The sequence below is a fragment of the Hypanus sabinus genome, chromosome 9, assembly GCF_030144855.1.
Source record: "Hypanus sabinus isolate sHypSab1 chromosome 9, sHypSab1.hap1, whole genome shotgun sequence".
Lineage (NCBI taxonomy): Eukaryota > Metazoa > Chordata > Chondrichthyes > Myliobatiformes > Dasyatidae > Hypanus > Hypanus sabinus.
This window is the reverse complement of record NC_082714.1, coordinates 155,448,501-155,469,214: the sequence shown is the minus strand read 5'-3', so window position 1 is coordinate 155,469,214 and position 20,714 is coordinate 155,448,501. Positions and strand designations below refer to the sequence as shown.

The following is a 20,714-nucleotide window of genomic DNA, read 5'->3' as shown; positions in this document are numbered from 1 at the left end:
AAGTTTATCTTATGAGGAAAGATCGAGTTAGCTAGGGAATCATCCCTGGTGAAGGTGGCAGAGTTTGTCATCGAAACTTTGGTTATAGTCGATCCCTACACCTGGCTGGAAGCCTGAGAAGAATGTATTTGTCGTATGACAGGAAAGCACTGGATCCCTTTTCAGGTCAGGGTGAGTAGGTTGTGGGAAAGCTATGTTGGCGCAAGAATCACGGCGACTCGTGCAGGCTGCCCCTAGCACATCCTCGAGCACGCGTTGGTCATTGATGGAAACAACGCATTTCGCTGTGTGTTTCGATGTAAATGTGCATCGTGTTATTGTAGTGTGCTGGTTAATCAGCTTACAGAGTAAATAGACTTTACTGAGGAATAGACTGTGAAGCTTAAAGATTCAAGATGGTTTAATATCGTTTCCAGTACACAGATGTAAAGGAGAACGAAACAATTGTTACTCTGGATCTGAAGCAGTCCAAATAAAAACAGGAGATAAAGAACACAAAACATGCTGAGTACCTGATCTGAAATGCTTGGGGCCGGAAGTGTTTCGGATTTCAGACTTTTTGGAACTTTAGACCATAAGAGCAGAATTATGGCCAGTTGGCCCAATAGGTCTGCTCTGCCATTTCATCATGGCTGATCCCTTTCCCTTTCAAACCCACTCACCTGCCTTTTCCCCATAACGTATCATGCCTACTAACCAAGAACCTATCAACCTCCGCCTTAAATAAACCCAATCAGATTCATGGCCCTCTGGGTAAAGAAATCCCCCCTCATCACTGTTCTACTTGTTCACCCCTATAATGTGAGGCTGTGTCCTCTGTTTGTAGACTCCCCCACTGTAGGAATTATCCTCCCCACATCCACTCTATCCAGGCCTTTCAATATTTGATCAGTTTCAGTGAGCTAGGTCTCTAACGTCAGCACATCTTTTCTTAAATAAGGGGCCCAAAACTGCTCACAAGGTCTCTGGGAAACTGAAAGGTGTGAAGGTAGACAAGACACCTGGACCAGATGGACTACACCCCAGGGTTCTGAAAGAGGTAGCTGAAGAAATTCTGGAAGAATTAGTAAAGATGTTCCAAGAATCACTAGATTTTGGCATAGTTCCAGGGGACTGGAGAACGTGTAAAGTAAAGAGAATTGGTCCCAACACTGCCCCCTGCAGAACATCACTTGTCACTGACAGCCAATCAGAAGAGGCTCTGTTTATTCACACTCTCTGTCTCTTGCCAATCAGCCAATCCAGTAACTTTCTTGTAATGCCATGGACTCTTATCATCTTAAGCAACCTCATGTGCAGCACCTTATCAAAGGCCTTCTGAAAATCAAAGTATACAACATCCACCAATCCTCCTTTGTCTATCCTGCTTGTTATTTTCTCAGAATTCCGACAGTTTTGTCAAGCAAGATTTTTCTTTAAGAAAACCATGTTGACTACAGCCCATTTTATCATGTGCCTCCAAGTACCCCAAAACCTCATCCTTAATGATCAACTCCAACATCTTCCCAACCACTGAGGCCAGGCTAACTGAAGAGTGGAGTAACATTTGCAATTCTCCAGTCCCCTGGAACTATGCCAAAATCTAGTGATTCTTGGAACATCTTTACTAATTCTTCCAGAATTTCTTCAGCTACCTCTTTCAGAACCCTGGGGTGTAGTCCATCTGGTCCAGGTGTCTTGTCTACCTTCACACCTTTCAGTTTCCCAGAGACCTTTACTCTAGTAATAGCAACTGCACTCACTCCTGCCCCTGACACTCTCAAACTTCCAACATACCTCGTGTGTCTTCCACAATGAAGGCTGATGCAAACTACTTTTTCAGTTCATCCACCATTTCCTTGTTCCTCAATTACTACCTCTCCAGCATTATTTTCCAGTGGTTCAATACCTACTCTTCATATATCTGAAAAAACTTCTGGTATTCATTTGGATATTGTTAGTGAGTTTATCTTCATATTTCGTCTTTTCCCTCCTTATACCTTTTTTCAGTTGCCTTCTGTTGGTTTTTGCTCTATTATGTCCTCTCTTTTGTTTTTTATATTGGTTTTGGCTTTCTTTGTCAGCCACAGTTACGCCATCCTGCCTTTAGAATATAACTACATCTTTGGGATGACTCTGTCCTGCGTCTTCCAAGTTGCTCCCAGAAATTCCATCTGTGGTTGCTCTGCTGTCATCACTGCTAGCATCCCCTTCCAATCAACTTTGGCCAGCTTCTCTCTCAATCCTCTGTAATTCCCTTTACTATAATACGGATACATCTTACTTTAGCTCCTCCCTCTCAAACTGCAGGGTGGATTCTGTTCTATCATGTGATCACTACCTCCTCGGTTCCTTTACCTTCAGCTTCCACATCAAATCCAGTTCACTACGCAGCACCCAATCCGGTGTAGCTGATCCCCTAGTGGGCTCGACCACAAATTGCTTTAAAAAGCCATCTTGTTGGCATTCCACAAATTCTCTCTCTTGGGATCTAGCACCAACCTAATTTTCCCCATCTATCTGCATATTGAAATCTCCCATGACAATTGTAAAATTGCCCTCTTGACAAGTCTTTTTTGGAGTAAATAATGAGACAGCTCAGGATCGTCATAATTTCCGACTCTGAGTTCATGTGCTGGGGGAAAGCAATCTTTGACTTGGACTTGTTCATCCCACAAAGGTACTAATGTAGCCGTTTAGCGTCTTAGATTTTCATCAGCAACAATCTTGGCAAACTCATCAACGGATTTCTGTGCTGCCTCATGATCAGCAGATGCTTTACCACCACAAACCTTTAAAACATTTATGCTATGCTTTTTTCTCAAATTACTGCGACCAGCCTGCTGAGTGTTCACAATTACCTTCACTTTTCCATTCATCATGATAGATCTTTGCTTGTTTCATGGATCAGCATTACCATTAAGCAGCACATGTTCTGACAAATCTCTCTTTCAATGCACTATCAAGATCTTCACGTTTCGTTTTATAAAGTTTTTTTTAAAATTTCATTAACTGGTGCTCATAACACATGTGAGATCATTTCTCAGAACTGTCTGTGGTGTGCAGAGACCTGTACATCTCCTGGAACCTTCCCAGTGCCTTGTGCAATTTTCCATTTGTGATGTCATGTCGGCACCCAAAAAAATCTTGTATTTCTCAGGTTTTCAGAGTTTGGAAATTCAGATAAGTGGTGTCCGACTTGTAATTTAAAAAAATATATACATATATATACATACAAAAGTTATCTTGTATACATTGATTGTATGTGCATAAAGTGTTGCTAGACAGAAGAGTGTCTGTACATAAAGATGACTGACAGGAAGTGATAAAGTAGTTGTGGGGGGTCTTGGATGTGTGGGCTAGTGGGTGGAGGTGTTGATCAGCCTTACTGCTTAGGGAAAGTAACTGTTTTTGAGTGAGATGGTCCTGGTGTAGATGCTACACAGCCAAGTCCTGCTCACTTCACTCCTAACTCATTCGGGAAATGTCAGAGGTAGGCTTTGTTATACAGAGGGTTGTAAATGGCCCTGTTCTCTGAATCATTCCCCAGGAATAAAGATCAACCAGACCTGAAACTCTGGTGCAAGCCTTGGCACGTTTCTCCCTCCACCATCGAAAAGCTGTGGGAGAGGCATCTGGCTCCCAGCGAGGACAGCAACAGCGGCCTCAGCACCAGCACCAGCACACAGGGAAGGACCCCTAACGGCACGGCTGAGCGGCAGGCCCAGATGCCTGTCATCGAGGAGTCCTATATCACCAGTGAGCATTGCTACCAGAAACCCCGAGCCTACTACCCTGCCGCGGAGCAGAGGCTGGTGGTGGAGACCAGGAATTCCTCCCTGGATGAGGGCTTCGGCCGGATGCGGGAAAACGGTGACGAGGCACTGGCTGAGAGGTTCGGGAGGAACGTTGATGAAGATTCAGGGCGGACTGACTTCGACCTTCGAGAGCAAGACAGCCTCTGTAAGGTCAGTGACCCCGGAGAGATCTTTATCTGATGTTCTATTTAAAGATTCGACATTGTTAAATGTCATTTCCTGTACACAAGTGTGAAGGAGAAGGAAATGATTGTTACTCTAAACCTGATGCAGCACAAACACACACAATGAAGATAAAGAACACAATAATAAAAAGACCACATTAAATGTAAATACATAAGATAGCTTGAGTAGGTAGATTGATTATATGTCCTTAAAGTAACACTAGGCATAGGAGTTTATGTACATATGGTGACTGACAAGAAATGATAAAGTGATGGGGAGTTGGAAGGCTGGGTTAGTGGGCAGAGGTGTTGATCATCCTTATTGTTTGGGGACAGTGGCTGTTTTTGATTCTGGTGGTCCAGGTGTGCCTGCTCTGTAGCATCCCCCCAATGGCTTTGGGATAAACAGCGCAATGCATGGTAGGTGGGATCCTTCATGACGTTACTGGGCCTTTTCCTCCCATCTATCGCAGCAGCCGCTGATGTGCTCTTTCTATCTGTTTACAGGGTGAGAGTGGCACTGGCAAGGTAAGAGTCTCTTATTGGCCAACCTTATCTGCCCCTGAAACCCAGGGCGTAACTGGACTCTAGATCTGGAGACACGTGGCCACATTAAATACGAAAAGCTTATTCCTTGGGGACGTCAATAAATTGGGTGACTTTCTATAGCAGAAGTCATAGTTTCACAATATTGGTATGACCTCTGAAATTCCAAATTTTAACACCTTGAATGTAACTTTCTTGGCTGCTGGAAGGATTTGAATGTGTCTCCAGGTCACTAGTCCAACCTTTAGATCTGAATAACCATCACTAATACTGTCTTGTGTCAGTCGGTAATAATAATCACATCACCTCTCCTGTGCACTGTCTTGTGGACTCTCTGTGTTGTTGAGTGGGGAGTGCGGTCTTGAGAGCCCGTGAAGGTAGAGAAACTTCACTAAAAGCACCGAAAAGAGGTGGCGTGTGTGTGGGGGTCTTACCATTCCATTTCAAGTTTCACAGTGCACTTATTGTTGAAGATCATGCAAATTATACAACCTTGAGATTTGTTTGCTTATAGGTGGTTGCACATGTTTGAGGTTTGATTTTATAATCCTCTGTAAAGTCACGCCTCAGCCTCCTCTGGAGAAAAACACCCTGGCCTCTAACTCATACTTCCTGTCCTGGTTGCATCCCCATGAATCTTTTGTACTTCCTGTCCCGGTAACGTCCCCGTGAATCTTTTAGTGAGGTAGTGTTAATGGGTTCAGTGTGCATTCAGAAATCGGATGGCAGAAGGGAAGAAGCTGTTCCTGAACTGTTGAGTGTGTGCCTTCAGGCTCCTGTACCTCCCTCCTGATGGTAGCAATGAGAAGAGGGCATGTCCTGGGTGATGGGATCCTTAATGATGGATGCTACCCTTTGAGCCATTGCTCCTTGAAGATGTCCTGGATACTACAGAGGCTAGTGCCCGTGATTGATAGCAAAGACATATTTTTCTTGTGGGAAACCCCAATCCAGGGACAATCCATGGAACCTGCTCCACCATTTGATTTTGGCTGATTGACTAAACTTTTGATCCCAAATGTGGCTTAGAGTCATGAAGTTGTAGAGCCAGAGAGGGGTGGGGGGGAACAGACCCTTCAGCCCACTAGTTCATGCCCATCAGTACTAACCACATAGGACCATAGTTTTACTCTTATTGTGTCATTTTAAAAAATTTGTGGATCCCCTTCTTATCACAATAAAGCTGCATTTTATTTCTTGAGGCTAGTGTGTTCTGTATTCCAGCCACTTTCTGTTCAATTCCTTTTGTTAGATTGCCTTCAAATTATCATCACCCTGGGGAAATGGTTTAGTAATTGTCCGTTCCTGTCAGTGTAGTGTAATGATGCTGTTCTATAACAAGACAACAGAGCTATGGTTGCCATATCGACGGTCTTTTGTGTATTTATGATTGCGAATGTCTGTAAAAATGGAACCCCTCATTACCTCGTGATGGCATGTGTGTTAAACATTATCTAAGCCACAGTGCAGTCACAGATGCATTTCAGCTCACTACAACAGAAGGAAGAGATGGATGCACTGAGAGAGTGTTTCACCAGATTATCGCCCTGGATAGTAAGCTCCAGGATTAGATTTATTTTCTTGTTTTACTGTGACCTGACTTGAGTGTGCAGAATTATGGTGTGAGCGGGTTATGAGAAACTCCCCCCTCCCCCCCTTTTCCTCTGCAGGCCTCAATAGCAGACAAAGGATTGCTAGCCCAATTGGAAAAGTCTAAAAACAGCTGGATAAATCTTACATTAAAAGTATGGCAGAAGGTGGCTAATTTATGTGGAATTAATAAGATGTTAAAACTTTTAGATGGTATGCATATGATACCGAATTTCTTCCCAACAGAGTAGATAAAAGATTTGAACTATGGATAAAGAAAGGTCTTACTCTTTTCTGTGTAAATGAGAGATAAGTTGTATTTCAAAGTTTCCAATCCATACAGGACAAACATGGCCTAGAACATAATGACTTTTTAGGTACCTTCAAATACGACATTATGTTGTTAACCAGGGTTGTAGATATACAGATTTATCAACAGTAGAATTAGAATTTTTCAAGATTCTGAATTCAGCTTACAGTTCAATGCCAAGTAAATCAATTTCTTGATTATACAATGTACTCTTAGATGCTAAAAATGAAAACAGATTGTATATTAAAGAGAAGTGGGAGAAAGAAGCGAGGTTGGTACTTTCAGTGGAGGTTTGGGGGAAAATATGCAGCTTTCAGTGGTCTTCGACTAACTCTTCGATCTGGAGAGAACATTGTTGGAAAAATATTATAAGATACTTCAGACCACGTCAGGAAAAATATAAAGACACAAATGTGACGTTTTGGAGAAGGTGTGGCTCCAAGGAGGCAGATCATTTCCATATTTTCTGGGATTGCCCTAAATTAAGTTTATATTGGAAGGGTATCCATAGAACTTTAGGTCAGGTATTTGAGACCCCGATACCGCTGAACTTTGAGACGCTCTATTTAGGACACGTACTGTTTTTGGATCAGAAGAAAGACATAAAGTTGCTACAGGTCCTCTTAGCGGCAAGTAAGAAATCAATCACCAGAAAGTGGCGAAATCCAATTTCACCTACATTAGAAGATCGGCATGAAATTATTTTGGAAATAATTAAAATGGAAAAGATGACCTACTCTTTGAGAATTCAAAAAGAAAAATTTAATCAAATCTGGAATAAATGGATTGAATTTATAACCCCAAAGCAAGCAGACTTTGGAGGACTCTGCTAATGATTTATACTGCTTTTTCCATCAACACTGTAATATTGCTACTGTAAGCACCCTTGGTTCAATTGTTTACTGTTTTTTTTGAAAATAGGGAATTAACTCAAGTAAAGGAAGAGATTTGGGAAAGGGGAAAAATATGAAAAAATTAAGTAAATAAGTACATAGGGATTGGATAATTATGTTTGGGGGTAGGAGCAAACATGAACGAGTTCGGATATAAAATCCTACAATGGTAGTTACTTAGGGTTACATATAATATTTTGGACCAGAAGTAATGGTTCAGAAGAGATACATGGAAATTATTATTAATCCACTATTATTACTATTTTTCTTAACAATTAAATTTTAAAAAAAGAGAAACTTTCCCCCATAACGAAGGTGTCCATAAACAGAGCAGATGGGTAAGTAGATTTAGGGAGGATTTGAAGAAGAAATCTTTCACCCAGAGGTTGGTTGAGATCTCGAACACACTGCTGGAGGTGGTGATAAAGGTGTGTAGCCTCACAGTTTATGAACGGTGTTAGGACGGCATGCAAGTGTGGATGGTTAGAATAACGCTACAACACCAGTGACCTGGGTTCAATTCCGATGCTGCAAGAAGTTAGTTTATTTATTTATTGAAATACAGCGTGGAATAGGCCCTTTGAGCTGTGCCAGCCAGCAATCACCCAATTTAATCATAGCCTGATCACGGGACGGTTTACAATGATCGATTAACCAACTAGCCGGTATGTCTTTGGGCTGTGGGAAGAAACTGGAGTGGTCAGAGGAAATCCACGTACAAACTTCTTACAAGCAGTGGTGGGATTTGAACCCATGACCCCACAGGTTTCCTCCGGATGCTCATGTTTCATAGGTTAGCACTATTTGTCACATGTACATGGAATACACTAAAATGCATCGTTTGCATTAATGACCAACACAGTCCGAGGATGTGCCCTTACAAACAGTGGCAGGAATTGAACCCCGATCACAATTGCTAGCACTGTAAAGCATTATGCTAACCGCTCTGCTGCATGCCGTCCACGTACAGGTTAGTAGGTTAATTGGTCACATGTGTTTATTGAGCAGCAGTGGCTCTTTGGGCTGGAAGGAATCGTTACCGTGCTGTGTCTCAAACAAGAACAATTGATTTGAAATATTAAGGCATATAAGGATGAGTACTGAGTGCCCAGAAATGGAATTGGGCATTTAGCTATGATCACAGTAACCTAAAATTGGCACAGTAGCGTAGCGGTTAGCACAATCACTTCACAATGCCAGCTGTAAGATCAGGGTTGTGTGAGGAGCTTTGTCCATTCTTCCTGTACAAATGTGTGGGTTTCCTCTGGGTGCTCTGGTTTCCTCCTATATTCCAAAGGCTTGCAGGTTGTGGGCATGCTGCGCCGGATGTGTGGTGACACTTCGACAATCCTCGCTGATTTGATTTGATGCAAACAATTTATTTCACTTTTTCCAATGTGCATGCATCAAATAAAACTAATCTTTATCTTTGCTTTATGACATTTGAAAGGCGTTTCGGCAGGTAAACGAAAGATGGAAAGCTCAGGGATATAAGGACAATGCAGTCAAACGAGACTTGCTTAGATGGTCATCTTGTTCAACAGTCTTGGATTAGCATGCAGATGTTGGGCAGAAGGGCCTTTTGCCATGTTGGATGGCTGTGACTCTTGTGAATCTGCATGGGAAGGTACAGAATGAGGTCAGGTGTAGCAATGGAGGTATTCAAAAACAAAATTTAATAAAGTGTTTCTGGAGCAGGAGCTTGTGTGGGTCACTGAGCACACAGGCGGTGATCAGATCAGACAGGATACAAATATGTTTACATCAAGTAAAAGATTTGCCAATAGATTTGAGGCAACAAATCTTGGGATTTGTTCTACATGAGTAGCTTCTGCCGCCTGTCGCTTCAGGAGATTAACAAGAGACGCAGATTCTAATAACCGAGCATCTGTTGTAAACAAAACAACGGCCACAGTTCAGCAACTCAGTTGGCTGCAGGCAAAAAGAACCGGGCTTTGCTTTTCATCAGCAAATATTTAAAGGCCGTAATCTTAATTACATCAAGAGATTGAGCAGCTAAAGAAACAACGGTGTTAGGTTCCCTTTGGTGCTCCCATTGGTTCCCACATCCCAAAACTGTGTGGGCTGCTGGGTTAATCGGCTGCTGTACGTTACCTTTCATACATAGCTGAGTGGGAGAACCTTGGCGGGGAGCTTTTTTATATATTTATTGATTGAGAAACAATGCGGAGTAGGACCTCCTGGCCCTTTGAGCTGCCCAGCCCAGCGATCCCCCCGATATAACCCTAGCCTGATCATAGTCAATTTACAATGAGCAATTAACCTATCGACCAGTACATCTTTGGACTGTGGGAGGAAACCGAAGCACCCGGAGGAAACTGTCGCAGTCACGGAAAGAACGTATTCATTACAGACAACAGTGGGAAATGAACCCGGGTCACTGGTACTGTAAAGCATTGTGCTAACCAGTACGCTACTATACAGCCCCAATGTGAGGTACAGAGAGATTTCAAGGTGGTGCTCATGATACAAGGCGTCTCACTAAACTTCTGGATATACTCTTCTGACCTACTATCGCTGCAGTATTCAGCCTATGATTTCCCTTTAAGCAATGTACTTTAAAATCATGGGGTGGCAGGATGGAAATGTGTCTCTACCCAAAGAATGTTTAAGGTGGTCGGTCCTTCCCTCCATTAGCCTGCAGGTCACCCTTGGGCAAGGGGTAACATCTGCTCTCTCCCCCTGCCCGATCAGGGTCACGTGAATCCACAGGATCAAGTGGTGGATGGTCGTATGAGCAGCCGGTGCATATCGAAAGTCCTGGTTATGCGACCACTGACACTAGGCAGACAATCTCTGAAGAGTATTGATAATGGCTGGAGTCTCCCGTCTTGTAAAGACACTGCCCAGAAGAAGACAATGGCAAACCACTTCTGCAGAAAAATTTTCCAAGAACGGTGATGGTTAGAGATCATGATCATCTATGTCATGCAACACGGCACGCAACGAATGAACTTTTAAACTGGCCAAACGTACAGTGTGTTGTCTTTTGCACTTTGGTCCTTTGTCCATCTTCTCTGTGTGCTGTTTTTCATTGATTCTGTTGTGTTTCTTTGTATTTATTGTGATTGCCCACAAGATAATGAACATCAGGGTAGTATACGGTAACATATATGTTCCTTGATAATAAATTTACTTTGAGAAGACAGCCAGTATCCTTTGCCCAGGGCCAAAATGCCTAGAGGACATGCATTGAAAGTGAAGAGGGTGAGAGATTCAAAGGAGATGAGTGGGGAAGTTTTTTTTTTCCGGAGTGGATGCATGGAATGTTCTGCCAGAGGGGGTAGACACACTAGAGATGTTTAAAAGGCTCTCAGAGCATGCAGAAAAGACCCTGTAGTAGGCAGAAGGGGAAGAAGATTCAAGGTGATAATGAGCTTTATTTGTAACATATAGTGAAATGCATCAGTGACCAGCACAGTCCAAGGATCTGCTGATGATAGCCCACGAGTATCAGCATCTTTCTGGCACCAACGTGGCGCACCCGCAATTTACTACCCCTAACCTGTATGTCATTGGAATATGAAAGGAAACCGGAACAGCCACAGGGAGACCTTGCAGACAGTGGCAGGAATTGAACCAGATTGTTACCCTAACCATTACGCACTAACTAGCACTTAATTACTAGTTCTGAACAATGTTGTGGTCCTGTTCTGTGTTCTGTGATTCCACTCTAACTCACCTCTCTGCCCCCCTCTCAGGTTCGGGGTACTGAGTCAACGGCGGAAGTGCAGAACGAGGAGAGCCGGGGGCCGAAGGAGTCAGAGGAAGGGGGAGACAGTGACCCCCAGCTGCAGTGGCAGGTCAACCTGCTGGCGCACATCGAGTCCTTGCAGGACGAGGTCTGCCACCGGATGGACTTCATCGAGAGGGAGCTGGATGGTGAGCTGAGGTGTTCGTCTGTCATAGCTCGTACGGTGCAGGTGGGAGGGCGGTCAGCAGGGAACCAAGCACACAGAACTGCAGGAACTGTTCCCCCGTTCTGATCCTTTCCTGTGCTTACTGGAGTTCAGAGGAATGAGTCAGGAATGGAGGGATAGAGGCCATGTTCTGGCAGATACATTGGCAAAATGACCAGCACGTGGGCTGTACAAGTCATATGAAGCAAGGTTAGCAGACCAGGGACTTTTCTCTTTGGAGCGTAGAAGAATGAGAGGGGACTTGATAGACGTCTACAAGATTATGAGAGGCATAGATAGGGTGGATAGTCAGTACCTGTTTCCCAGGGTACCAATAGCAAACACCAGAGGGCATATGTACAAAATTAAGGGAGGGAGGTTTAGGGGAGACATCAGGGGTAAGTTTATTTTTTACACAAAGGGTTGTGAGTGGCTGGAATGTCTTGCCAGGGATAGTGGTGGAGGCTAAAACATTAGGGGTATTTAAGAGTCTGTTGGACAGACACATGGATGAAAGAAAAATAGAGGGTTATGAGGTAGTGTGGGGTTTAGTACTTTTTTTAAAGGATTATATGGGTGGGCACAACATGGAGGGCTGAAGGGCCTGTACTGTGCTGTAGTGTTCTATGGTTCTATGTTGAGAATGATCCCAGAAATGAAAGGGTTAATAAATGAGAAGCCCTTGATGTCGTACTTGCTGGAGTTTAGAAGAATGAGAGTAGATCTAATTGAAACCAAACAGATATTGAAAGACTTAGACAGAGTAGATATGGAGAGGTTGATTCCTATAGAAGGGGGAGTCTCAGACCAGAGAGTACAGCCTCAAAATAGAATCATATCCCTTCAGAATAGAGATGAGAAGTAATTTCTTTAGCCAGGGGTTGATGAATTTGTAGAATTCATTGGGTATATTTAAGCTAGGACCCTTTGCTTAATGGTATTTGTCCATGGCATAAAAATGATTGGGACCCCTGATTTAAATGGACGTTGACAGGTTCCTGATTAGTAAGGGTGTCAAAGGTTACAGTGTGGAGGAATAGGGTTGACAGGAAATTTAATCAGCCAGGATGGAATGGTAGAGCCTAATTCCACTCCTATGTCTGAAGGTCTTGTCAAGTGTCACTGAATGAGATGGGACAAGTTCCTGAGAGGACTCAATAGGGTAGATGGCGAGATGTTTTCATTTGTGGGAAATTTCCAGAATATGGAGAATAATTACAAGATAACTAACTTACTGCTCGTTCTGCTGCTGGTCTTTAATAATCCCGTTATCTCAGGCCTGTGTCTGGGTGAGCTGGTTTGAACCGGAGTCAGATAGACCAAAGGAAGGGCACCTGAGACACGAAGTTGTGTAACCCTTGGATTGCTTCCAAAGGAAATCTAGCACAGATGAGCTCAAGCCAACGAGATTGAAATGCAACATTTGAACTGATAGGGAACAGTATAAGAATTAGGGGCTTCAAACACAATGCAACGAAAACTCCGGGGACTAACTGTCGCAAAGAATAGCCCCAGGCCTGAGTCTGGGAGAAGGATCGATCATCTGGCCAATGGGAGCTCTCTATTTTGGTGTTATAAACTAGAAAAGTGGTCTGAGGGAACAGTAGAATTCATGTCTTAGGTTGTTGGCCTAGGGTCAACATAGTTACATTGTTTGTTATGCAGAGACAGTGAAGTGCAAGGTTTGATTAAGAGTTGTGTAGAGAGCTGTCTAACCCAGATCAGTTGATGAATTGTCAGCAAAGATGAGAGAAGAGAGATTTAATGAGAACCCGATGGCAGCTCTATTTTTTACGCAGAAGGTGGTTAGAATGTGGAATGAGGAAGTTGTTGGGGCAGGTACAGACAGATTGATGGGGAAAGTTTAGAATAAAGGTCACCAACCTTTTTAAGCCCAAGATCCCCTATTAGTTACATGCATGTGGCCCGGTGCAGAAAAGACCGGAAGTAAAACCCCGCAACCCAGAAGTAGAAATAATATATAAACATCAGGGGTACCCGCCTTTTTTTTTGCACTGCATACCGGTTTAATATTGATAATATTCTTGCGGACCGGCCGATGGGGGGAGAGGGGATGTTAAACACTATGAGAGTACAGTGATACTCGAAGCAGGTTCCTTATGTCCAGTCCATTCTGCAATTTAGTTTTCGCGGCTCTCAGCACTTAGCTTCTGCTCACGTTTTTTTCCGCTGAAAAAACTGGGTTTGTCTTTAAGTGCAGGGTGCTTGGACCCAGGGTACTGAAGCAGTTTTGAGGGCTTCATTGCCTCATTAGACAGCCTCTGGGCCTGACCTCCAGCCTCCCGTCCGCCGCCAGATGCCTTGGCCAGGTGCGGTTGGTCGTGGGTGGGGTGAGAGGACAAGGTCAGGGCCAAGGTCCCCGTGCTGGGGCCATGGCGGTCACAGTCTGGAGAGAACAAGCGGCTGAGTGAGGAGAGCGACAGGTTCAGGCCCGCGCCCGCCCCCCCCTTGTAGGATCTATCGGCCGACAAAAGTTTGTTTCAGTAGATCACAGCGCAGCTCAGCTACTTATGAAACCCTGAGCCCGAATTAGGTTGTCTGTGAATATTTTAGCACCGGGTTCACCACGAATATTCGGTGTGTGAAACAGGTTTAGAGGCAGCACCCATCTGTCCGTGCTCCAGGCCAGTAGCAACGGCGCTTCCCGCCAGCCGCCCGAGGCCAACCAGTGATCCCTGGCGCGAGGGTATCACTGCGTTTAGGCAACTGATGATCTCGCGTGGGTTCAAGTTCAACAGTGGGCGTGACAAGGAATGAGGAAAGGTGCGGCTGACTCATATGGTTTCCTCGCAGCCCGGTGGTTGGGGACCACTGAAGTACACTGTGTAGTGCGTGACGGGGGAGCTACACGCATGCTCACTGGGCAGAATGGAACTAAAACCCCACAACCCAGAAACAGTCTCTCAACAGTGTGCATTTATTTTTCTTTTTTTTTCAGGATCTACTGGGAAAGTCTCAAAGATCGACCAGTCGATCACTATCAACGGGTTGGCGACCACTAGTTTAGAAGGTTATGGGCCAAATGTTGGCAGATAGAACTGGCTTGGTTGGAGTCTTTTGGTCACCATGAATCATTTGGGCCAAAGGGCCTGTTTCTATGCTGTTTGACTCTAGTGTGAAGTATTTAAAGTGAGGGTGGAAAATATTGAAATGTTTGGGGAATTCAGGGTGATGAGGAACTGGCACAGTAGAGGGGTAGATCAGCCACGATCGTATTGAACAAAGTGGCTGTCTCAAGAGTTCCCAGGACTTGAGGATTTGAGTTGTAAGGAACGGTTGAATAGTTAAGGGCTTTTCTCCTCAGTGTAGAAGAAAGGGGAGACAGAGGTATAGTATACAAAATTTTGAGGGGTATAGACAGGGTGAATGCAAGCAGGCTTTCTCCACTGAGGTTGGGTGAGACTAGAACTAGAGGTCATGGGTGAAAGGTGAAATATTTAAGGGAAACGTGAGGGAGAACCACTTCACTGAGAGTGTGGAACAAGCTGGCAGTGGAAGTTGTGGATGCAAGTTTGATTTTGAAACTTGAGAGAAATTTGGATAGGTATTTGAATAGAAGGGGTTTGGAGGGCGATGGTTAGATACAGCTTGATGGGATTGGGCAAGTTAATAATTTGGGCCAGACTAGATGGGCCGAAGGGCCTGATTCGGCACTGTAGTTTTCTGTGACTTTTAGGCCAAGTGGCCTACTGTTCCTTCTATTCTCTTGTGCTCCAGTGAGCGACTGGTTTAAAAAAAAATCTATTCAAAATCCTTGGCCTTTTAAATGGAAATATTATTGACCTATTGTCAACTGATTTGGTTAGTCAGTTCACTACACAACTCTAAACTAATCAAAGTTTGAACTTTGTTGCCTCTGCACAAATATCAACGTAACTAAATTGACCCCAGGCCATTAAGTCAAGTCATGAATTCTGTTGTTGCCTTTGTACCATCATTCATTCAACTTATAACACTGAAATAGGGGGTCTCTGATTGTCCAGACAATTGATCCTGCTTCTCCCTGCTCCTTCTTTGAGTGTTAGTCTCCGGAGATCTCATTGACTCTTGTCCAAGTCAGCATCATTTTATTCCCCTTCTCGCAAGTAACAACTTGTTAATAATGTCTCTTCCTTTGTTCTCCCTGAATGACAACAGCTCAGCCAGTTTGTAAGGCTCAGGTTACCTGGGTCACAAATATGGACTGTCCCATTCATAAATCTCCAGCTTCTTTCTTACCAAAGAACATCTCATGAATAACATCTTACTTGGAAATGATCTCCAGTTCAGCAGATCATCAGTAGAGGCCTCATTGTGTCCTGTTTTATGTGGTTTTATCCAGTTATTCCTGAGCAAAACCAGTTCACAAAATGGTGGCCGCGGAGCAGTTGCCAGCTTTCATGGCAAGAGCAAAGACATTTGGTTTGTCTGCTTCCGCTGACCTCGATTCATTCCAGTTAAATGTTTTCTTCTATATAACCATATAACATATAACCATATAACAATCACAGCATGGAAACAGGCCATCTCGGCCCTCCTAGTCCGTGCCGAACTCTTAATCTCACCTAGTCCCACCTACCCGCACTCAGCCCATAACCCTCCACTCCTTTCCTGTCCATATACCTATCCAATTTTACCTTAAATGACATAACCGAACTGGCCTCTACTACTTCTACAGGAAGCTCATTCCACACAGCTATCACTCTCTGAGTAAAGTAATACCCCCTCATGTTTCCCTTAAACTTCTGCCCCCTAACTCTCAAATCATGTCCTCTCGTTTGAATCTCCCCTACTCTCAATGGAAAAAGCCTATTCACGTCAACTCTATCTATCCCTCTCAAAATTTTAAATACCTCGATCAAATCCCCCCTCAACCTTCTACGCTCCAAAGAATAGAGACCTAACTTGTTCTGATTTTAATTCCTTCATGACCAACAGTATAGAGTGAGAAATGAGGTGACTTCAAAGGCTCAGTGTCAGCTTGGAGGACAGGGAAGAGAAAGTTCCAACTGGGGGCAGCTGCTCCTTCCTGCTGTTTTCCTCAGAACCACCAGCTCTGGGAGACTTGTTGGACTTGTTCAGAGGAACTGTGCTCTGGGGATCCCTCTCCAGGCTTCTCCCCATCTCAATGGCCTCCATTGTTGTACTCATTCATAATGTTTCCAGATTAAATCATCCATCTAAAGTGATGTTTTTTATTTTTGTTTCAATGCCATGAGTATTAATTTCACTTTTCTCTCCCTTCTCTTGCTCAGAGATGGCTTCCCTTTATGGGAAGCTGGATTAGTTGTGCCTGTAGGTGAAGTTACAGCCCAAGTTTTGGTATTTACTGAAGAATATAAATGTTGCCCCTTTCAGTTCTGTTCAGCATTCAGCTGCACAGTTACAGATGCCAACAGTTGGACCAGTGTATCAGTTAAGAATAATCCCCAAACTGATACTCTTCCTCCTACTCCACCTACCCCTTAATCATAGGGAATGTTGAATATGTCAGGTCTGTTCCCTAGAATGTAGAGAAATGTGGGCAGATTTGATAGAGATAGAGAAAATTATGAGGGGTATAGACAGGGTGAATGCAAGCAGGCTATTTCCACTGACGTTGGGTGAGACTAGAACTTCATTAAGTGTGGAACGATCTGCCACAGAAAATGCTGGATGCAGGTTCAATTGCAACATTTAACAGAAGCTTGGACAAGTATATGGAGGGCTACGGTCCAGGCAATGGTGAATGGGACTGGGAAGAATAACAGCTCAGTACAGACTAGATGGGCGGAAGGGCCTGTTTCTGTGTTGTAATGCTCGAAGACTCCGGTTTACTGCAGGAAATTGTAGTCACATTGCAGAAGCAGGATTAGACTGATCCCTTGTGACTGCTCTTGTATTCAGGCACAGGGACACTTCCCTGCACCAGCTTGGTATCCGTTGTTCCCCTCACGTCGGAGAATTCAATCCATCCATCTTTCTGTTCAGCAGTCATGATGCACTTGTTGGACTCAATGGTCAGGATGCGACAGGAATAAGGGAACTATGGAATCATTGCTAGAATCTGAATCATGTTTTACTCACTGCCATATGTTGTGTAATTTACTGTTTTGTGGCTGCAGTACAATGCAATTCGTAATCAAAGGCTAAATTACAATAAGTATATTTTTAAAAAATCAAAAACGTAGTGCAAAAAGAGAGGAAATAGAGGGTCATTCTAGCTTTGTAAAGGGTGGGATGCATTTCTGACATTGCTGTTTTGCCAGAAAGCAGGTTACACTCCAGGTTTAAAGTAACTTTATTATCGAAGTACATCTATGTCACCATTTACAAACCCGAGATTCATTTACCTGCGGGAATACTCAGCAAACCTATACAGATGTCCCCTGCAATCCGAAGGGAGAGCGTTCCTATGAAAACGTTTGTAAACCGAAATGTTGTAAAGCAAAGAAGCAATTGCCATGAATTTATATGGGAAAAATTTTTGTGTTCCCAGACCCAAAAAATAACCTACCAAATCAAAGCAAATAACACATGAAACCTAAAATAACACTAACATATAGTAAAAGCAGGAATGATATGATAAATATACACTCTATATAAAGTAGAAATATTGTAGGTACGGTGTAGTTTCACATCAAAATCGGGAAGACAGCGAGCCAAAATCGATTTGGAGAAAAAAATCGGCACATACACGCATGCGCAAACAACTGCCCACACAAGGTTTCACGATCGTAGTCTTTCTTGGGGTAAACACATGTATAAAGTGGGCATCTTTTTTTCGTAAAAGCGAAAATCCTCTTTGGTTAGCGAAAACAGGTACTAATGTAGGTCTTTCATAACAGCGAGTTGTCGTAAAGCGAACGTTCGAAAAACGGGGGCCACCTGTAGAATAGTAACTGTAATGGTCAGTGAACGACTGCCAAACTAGGGCTTTCCAGCTGAGTGCAAGCTGTTCAAATGCAGAAAGAAGAAGCAATGATAAATGAGCAAAAGGAGGGCACCCCTACCCCCTGCTACTGCCCTGCACACAGTACTGTGCAAAGGTCTTACCCACATACAGCTAGCATGCCTAAGACTTCTGTACCGTACTGTATTTGTCAGTCTGGAGCAGAGAGCGAGTTCCTAAATCTGGTGTGAGCGAAGGATGTTTTGAAAGACAAGGGTGGAGTGCTGTGGGAGGGGTGTGGGGCAGGTGTCAGAGAAAGACTGCCCCGGGGGGGGGGGGGGGGGGAATGGTGGCATAGGTGTTGACACACCCAGCCTTGAGACACCAGATAAGATAATTTGATTCCAAACAATTGGTTTTTTGATCATTACAGAATGTCTTTCTGGTGCTCCCGGCTCCCTACCCTTTCCCTTCCCCTTTTCTCAACCAGGATTCCCCTCTCCCTGCCTCCTTCCCACTCTCAGTCCGCAGTAGAGACCATATCAGAATTAGTATTATCATCACTCACACGTGTCATGAAATTTGCTTTTTTTGCAGCAGTACAGTGCAGTACACAAAATTACTACAGTATTGTGCTGGCAATTGTGTCAATGCAGCAGAGAATTGCCCACATTTTAGTGTGGAAAGCCTGTGAAAGGCCTGTCACCATGCTGCATCTCTAAGTAAAAGAAACAGACAGACAAGATGGACTCTTGACCTCATGAGATCTTGCACTTTATTATCTACCTACACCGTACTTTCTGTGTAACTGCTGCACTTTTTTCCTGCGTTCTGTATGCCATAAGGCATAGGAGTAGAATTCGGCCTTTCAGTCCATCAAATTACCTTGTTCTACCTTCAGAAGGAATTCGGTAGAATGAGGGGGTGACCTCATCGAAACCTATCAAATGTTGAAAGGCTTCAGTAGAGTGGATGTAGAGATGATTTTTCCTATTGGTGATGAGTTTAGGATCAGAGGGCACAGCCTCAGAATATAGAAGTGTCCATTTAGAAAAGGGATGAGAAGGAATTTCTTTAGCCAGAAGGTGGTGCATCTGTGGAGCTGATTCATAGGCATCTGTGGAGGCCAGTTCATTGGGTATATTTAAGGCTGAGGTTGATACGTTCTTGATTAGTGAGGACATGAAGGGTTGTGGAGAAGGGAGGAGACTGGGGCTGAGAGGGAAAGTAGATCAACCATGAAGAAATGGTGGAGCAGTCTTGATGGGCCAAATGGTCTAATTCTGCTCCTATGTCTTATTGTCTACCTCAATGCACTGCTTAATGACTGCATCTGTATGAACGGTAGACAAAATAAGCTTTTCACTGCACCTTGGTACATGTGACAATAGTAGACGAATTCTGTTGAAGAGTTCTTCTGTGAGAGTGTAGATGAAACCAGGGAATAGATTGTAGGCAGGAGCAAGCACTTGCTTGTGAGTGATTCCTTCTCCTCTGTTTGACCCCCTAGTATTGGAGAGCTGGCTGGACTACTCCGGAGAGCTGGAACCTCCCGATCCTTTGGCGCGACTGCCTCAGCTCAAGAACCGGATGAAGCAGCTCCTCGCGGACTTGGGCAAGGTGCAGCAGATTGCTTCCTACTGTCCTGTGTGAGCAGTGCTTCGAACACTCTCTCCCCATCCACAGGTCACTCTCCCCTTGCGAGCCAGGACCAGCACCAGACGGAAGCGACTTGGGTTTGGTGCCGATGTTCAATCCGGACACCAGTTTGCATTCTCATTCATGTTGCCTGACGTTTCTCGTCAGTTCTCGGAACCTTTCGAACCTTTCTAGGCTTTCCTGGATATCGGCGGAAGGAAGCGGGGAGCCTCGGCCTCGGTGGAGGGGGTGGTCTGTGAGCCACTCGTCAGCCAGCATACGTCTCCCGCATGCCGCGTGTTGCTTGGGTCCAGCTGTGTCTGAACTTGCGATTGTGCCAGGCCGTCCAGGAGTGATGAGAGGGAGGGAGGCTGGAAAAATCACTGTAAAGAATTTAGTACTTTCTTCAATCCCTGTGTCAACCTCTCTTAGTGTTCTGTGTTGTTTTTGTGTGTGGGCGAGGCCGGGTGGGTGTGATAGTGTCAGGTGCCACAGTCTGCAACCACCGAGTGGAGGGAGGGTCAGAGTGGACACGGTAGGAGGAATGAGGGAATCTGTGCGTAGGGATGATAATTCCGGATCTGCCAGTGCACTCAGGGTTAAGTGCTGCAGTCCCCAAGTGGTTAATTCCGCGTGGCTCATGTCGCAGTCTCAGCCGGTCTCTCTCTTCACCCACGTCGAAGGCAGCCAGGTGGCACGCGGCTGGGATCTCTGCTCCCACCTGCTGCTTCTTGCCAGTGCCATATCCCGGCGGCACGCCTGACTGCCGTGTGCATAACCGGGCACCTGAGATGGAATTCCCGACGCAGCTGCGGTGAATGTCGGCTGCAGAATAACAGGGGAGTGGTCAGGCCTCTCCACATCTGGGCTACAGCTGTTGGCACATCAGCCTTTGGCTCATCGCCAGCTGAGCACTTTGCCCCCGTTCACCGCGGACTCTGTCCAATGTTAGGTATGTGGGTTATGACCAAGGGAAAAAATTGCT

General features: G+C 44.5%; 1 protein-coding gene across 5 annotated transcripts in view; it reads left to right on the top strand.

The window, feature by feature from the left end:
• Positions 1-20,139, top strand: part of LOC132399936 (PHD finger protein 20-like) — a 100,203-nt gene extending 80,064 nt beyond the window's left edge. For all 5 annotated transcript variants that reach the window (XM_059980891.1, XM_059980887.1, XM_059980886.1 and 2 more), the window contains 4 exons: positions 3,530-3,947; positions 4,469-4,489; positions 11,023-11,203; positions 19,602-20,139. In XM_059980891.1, coding sequence (XP_059836874.1) covers positions 3,530-3,947; positions 4,469-4,489; positions 11,023-11,203; positions 19,602-19,744 — 763 coding nt within the window. In that variant the 3' untranslated portion in view covers positions 19,745-20,139. The remainder of the gene's footprint in view (positions 1-3,529; positions 3,948-4,468; positions 4,490-11,022; positions 11,204-19,601) is intronic.
• Positions 20,140-20,714: the final 575 nt, after the last annotated feature.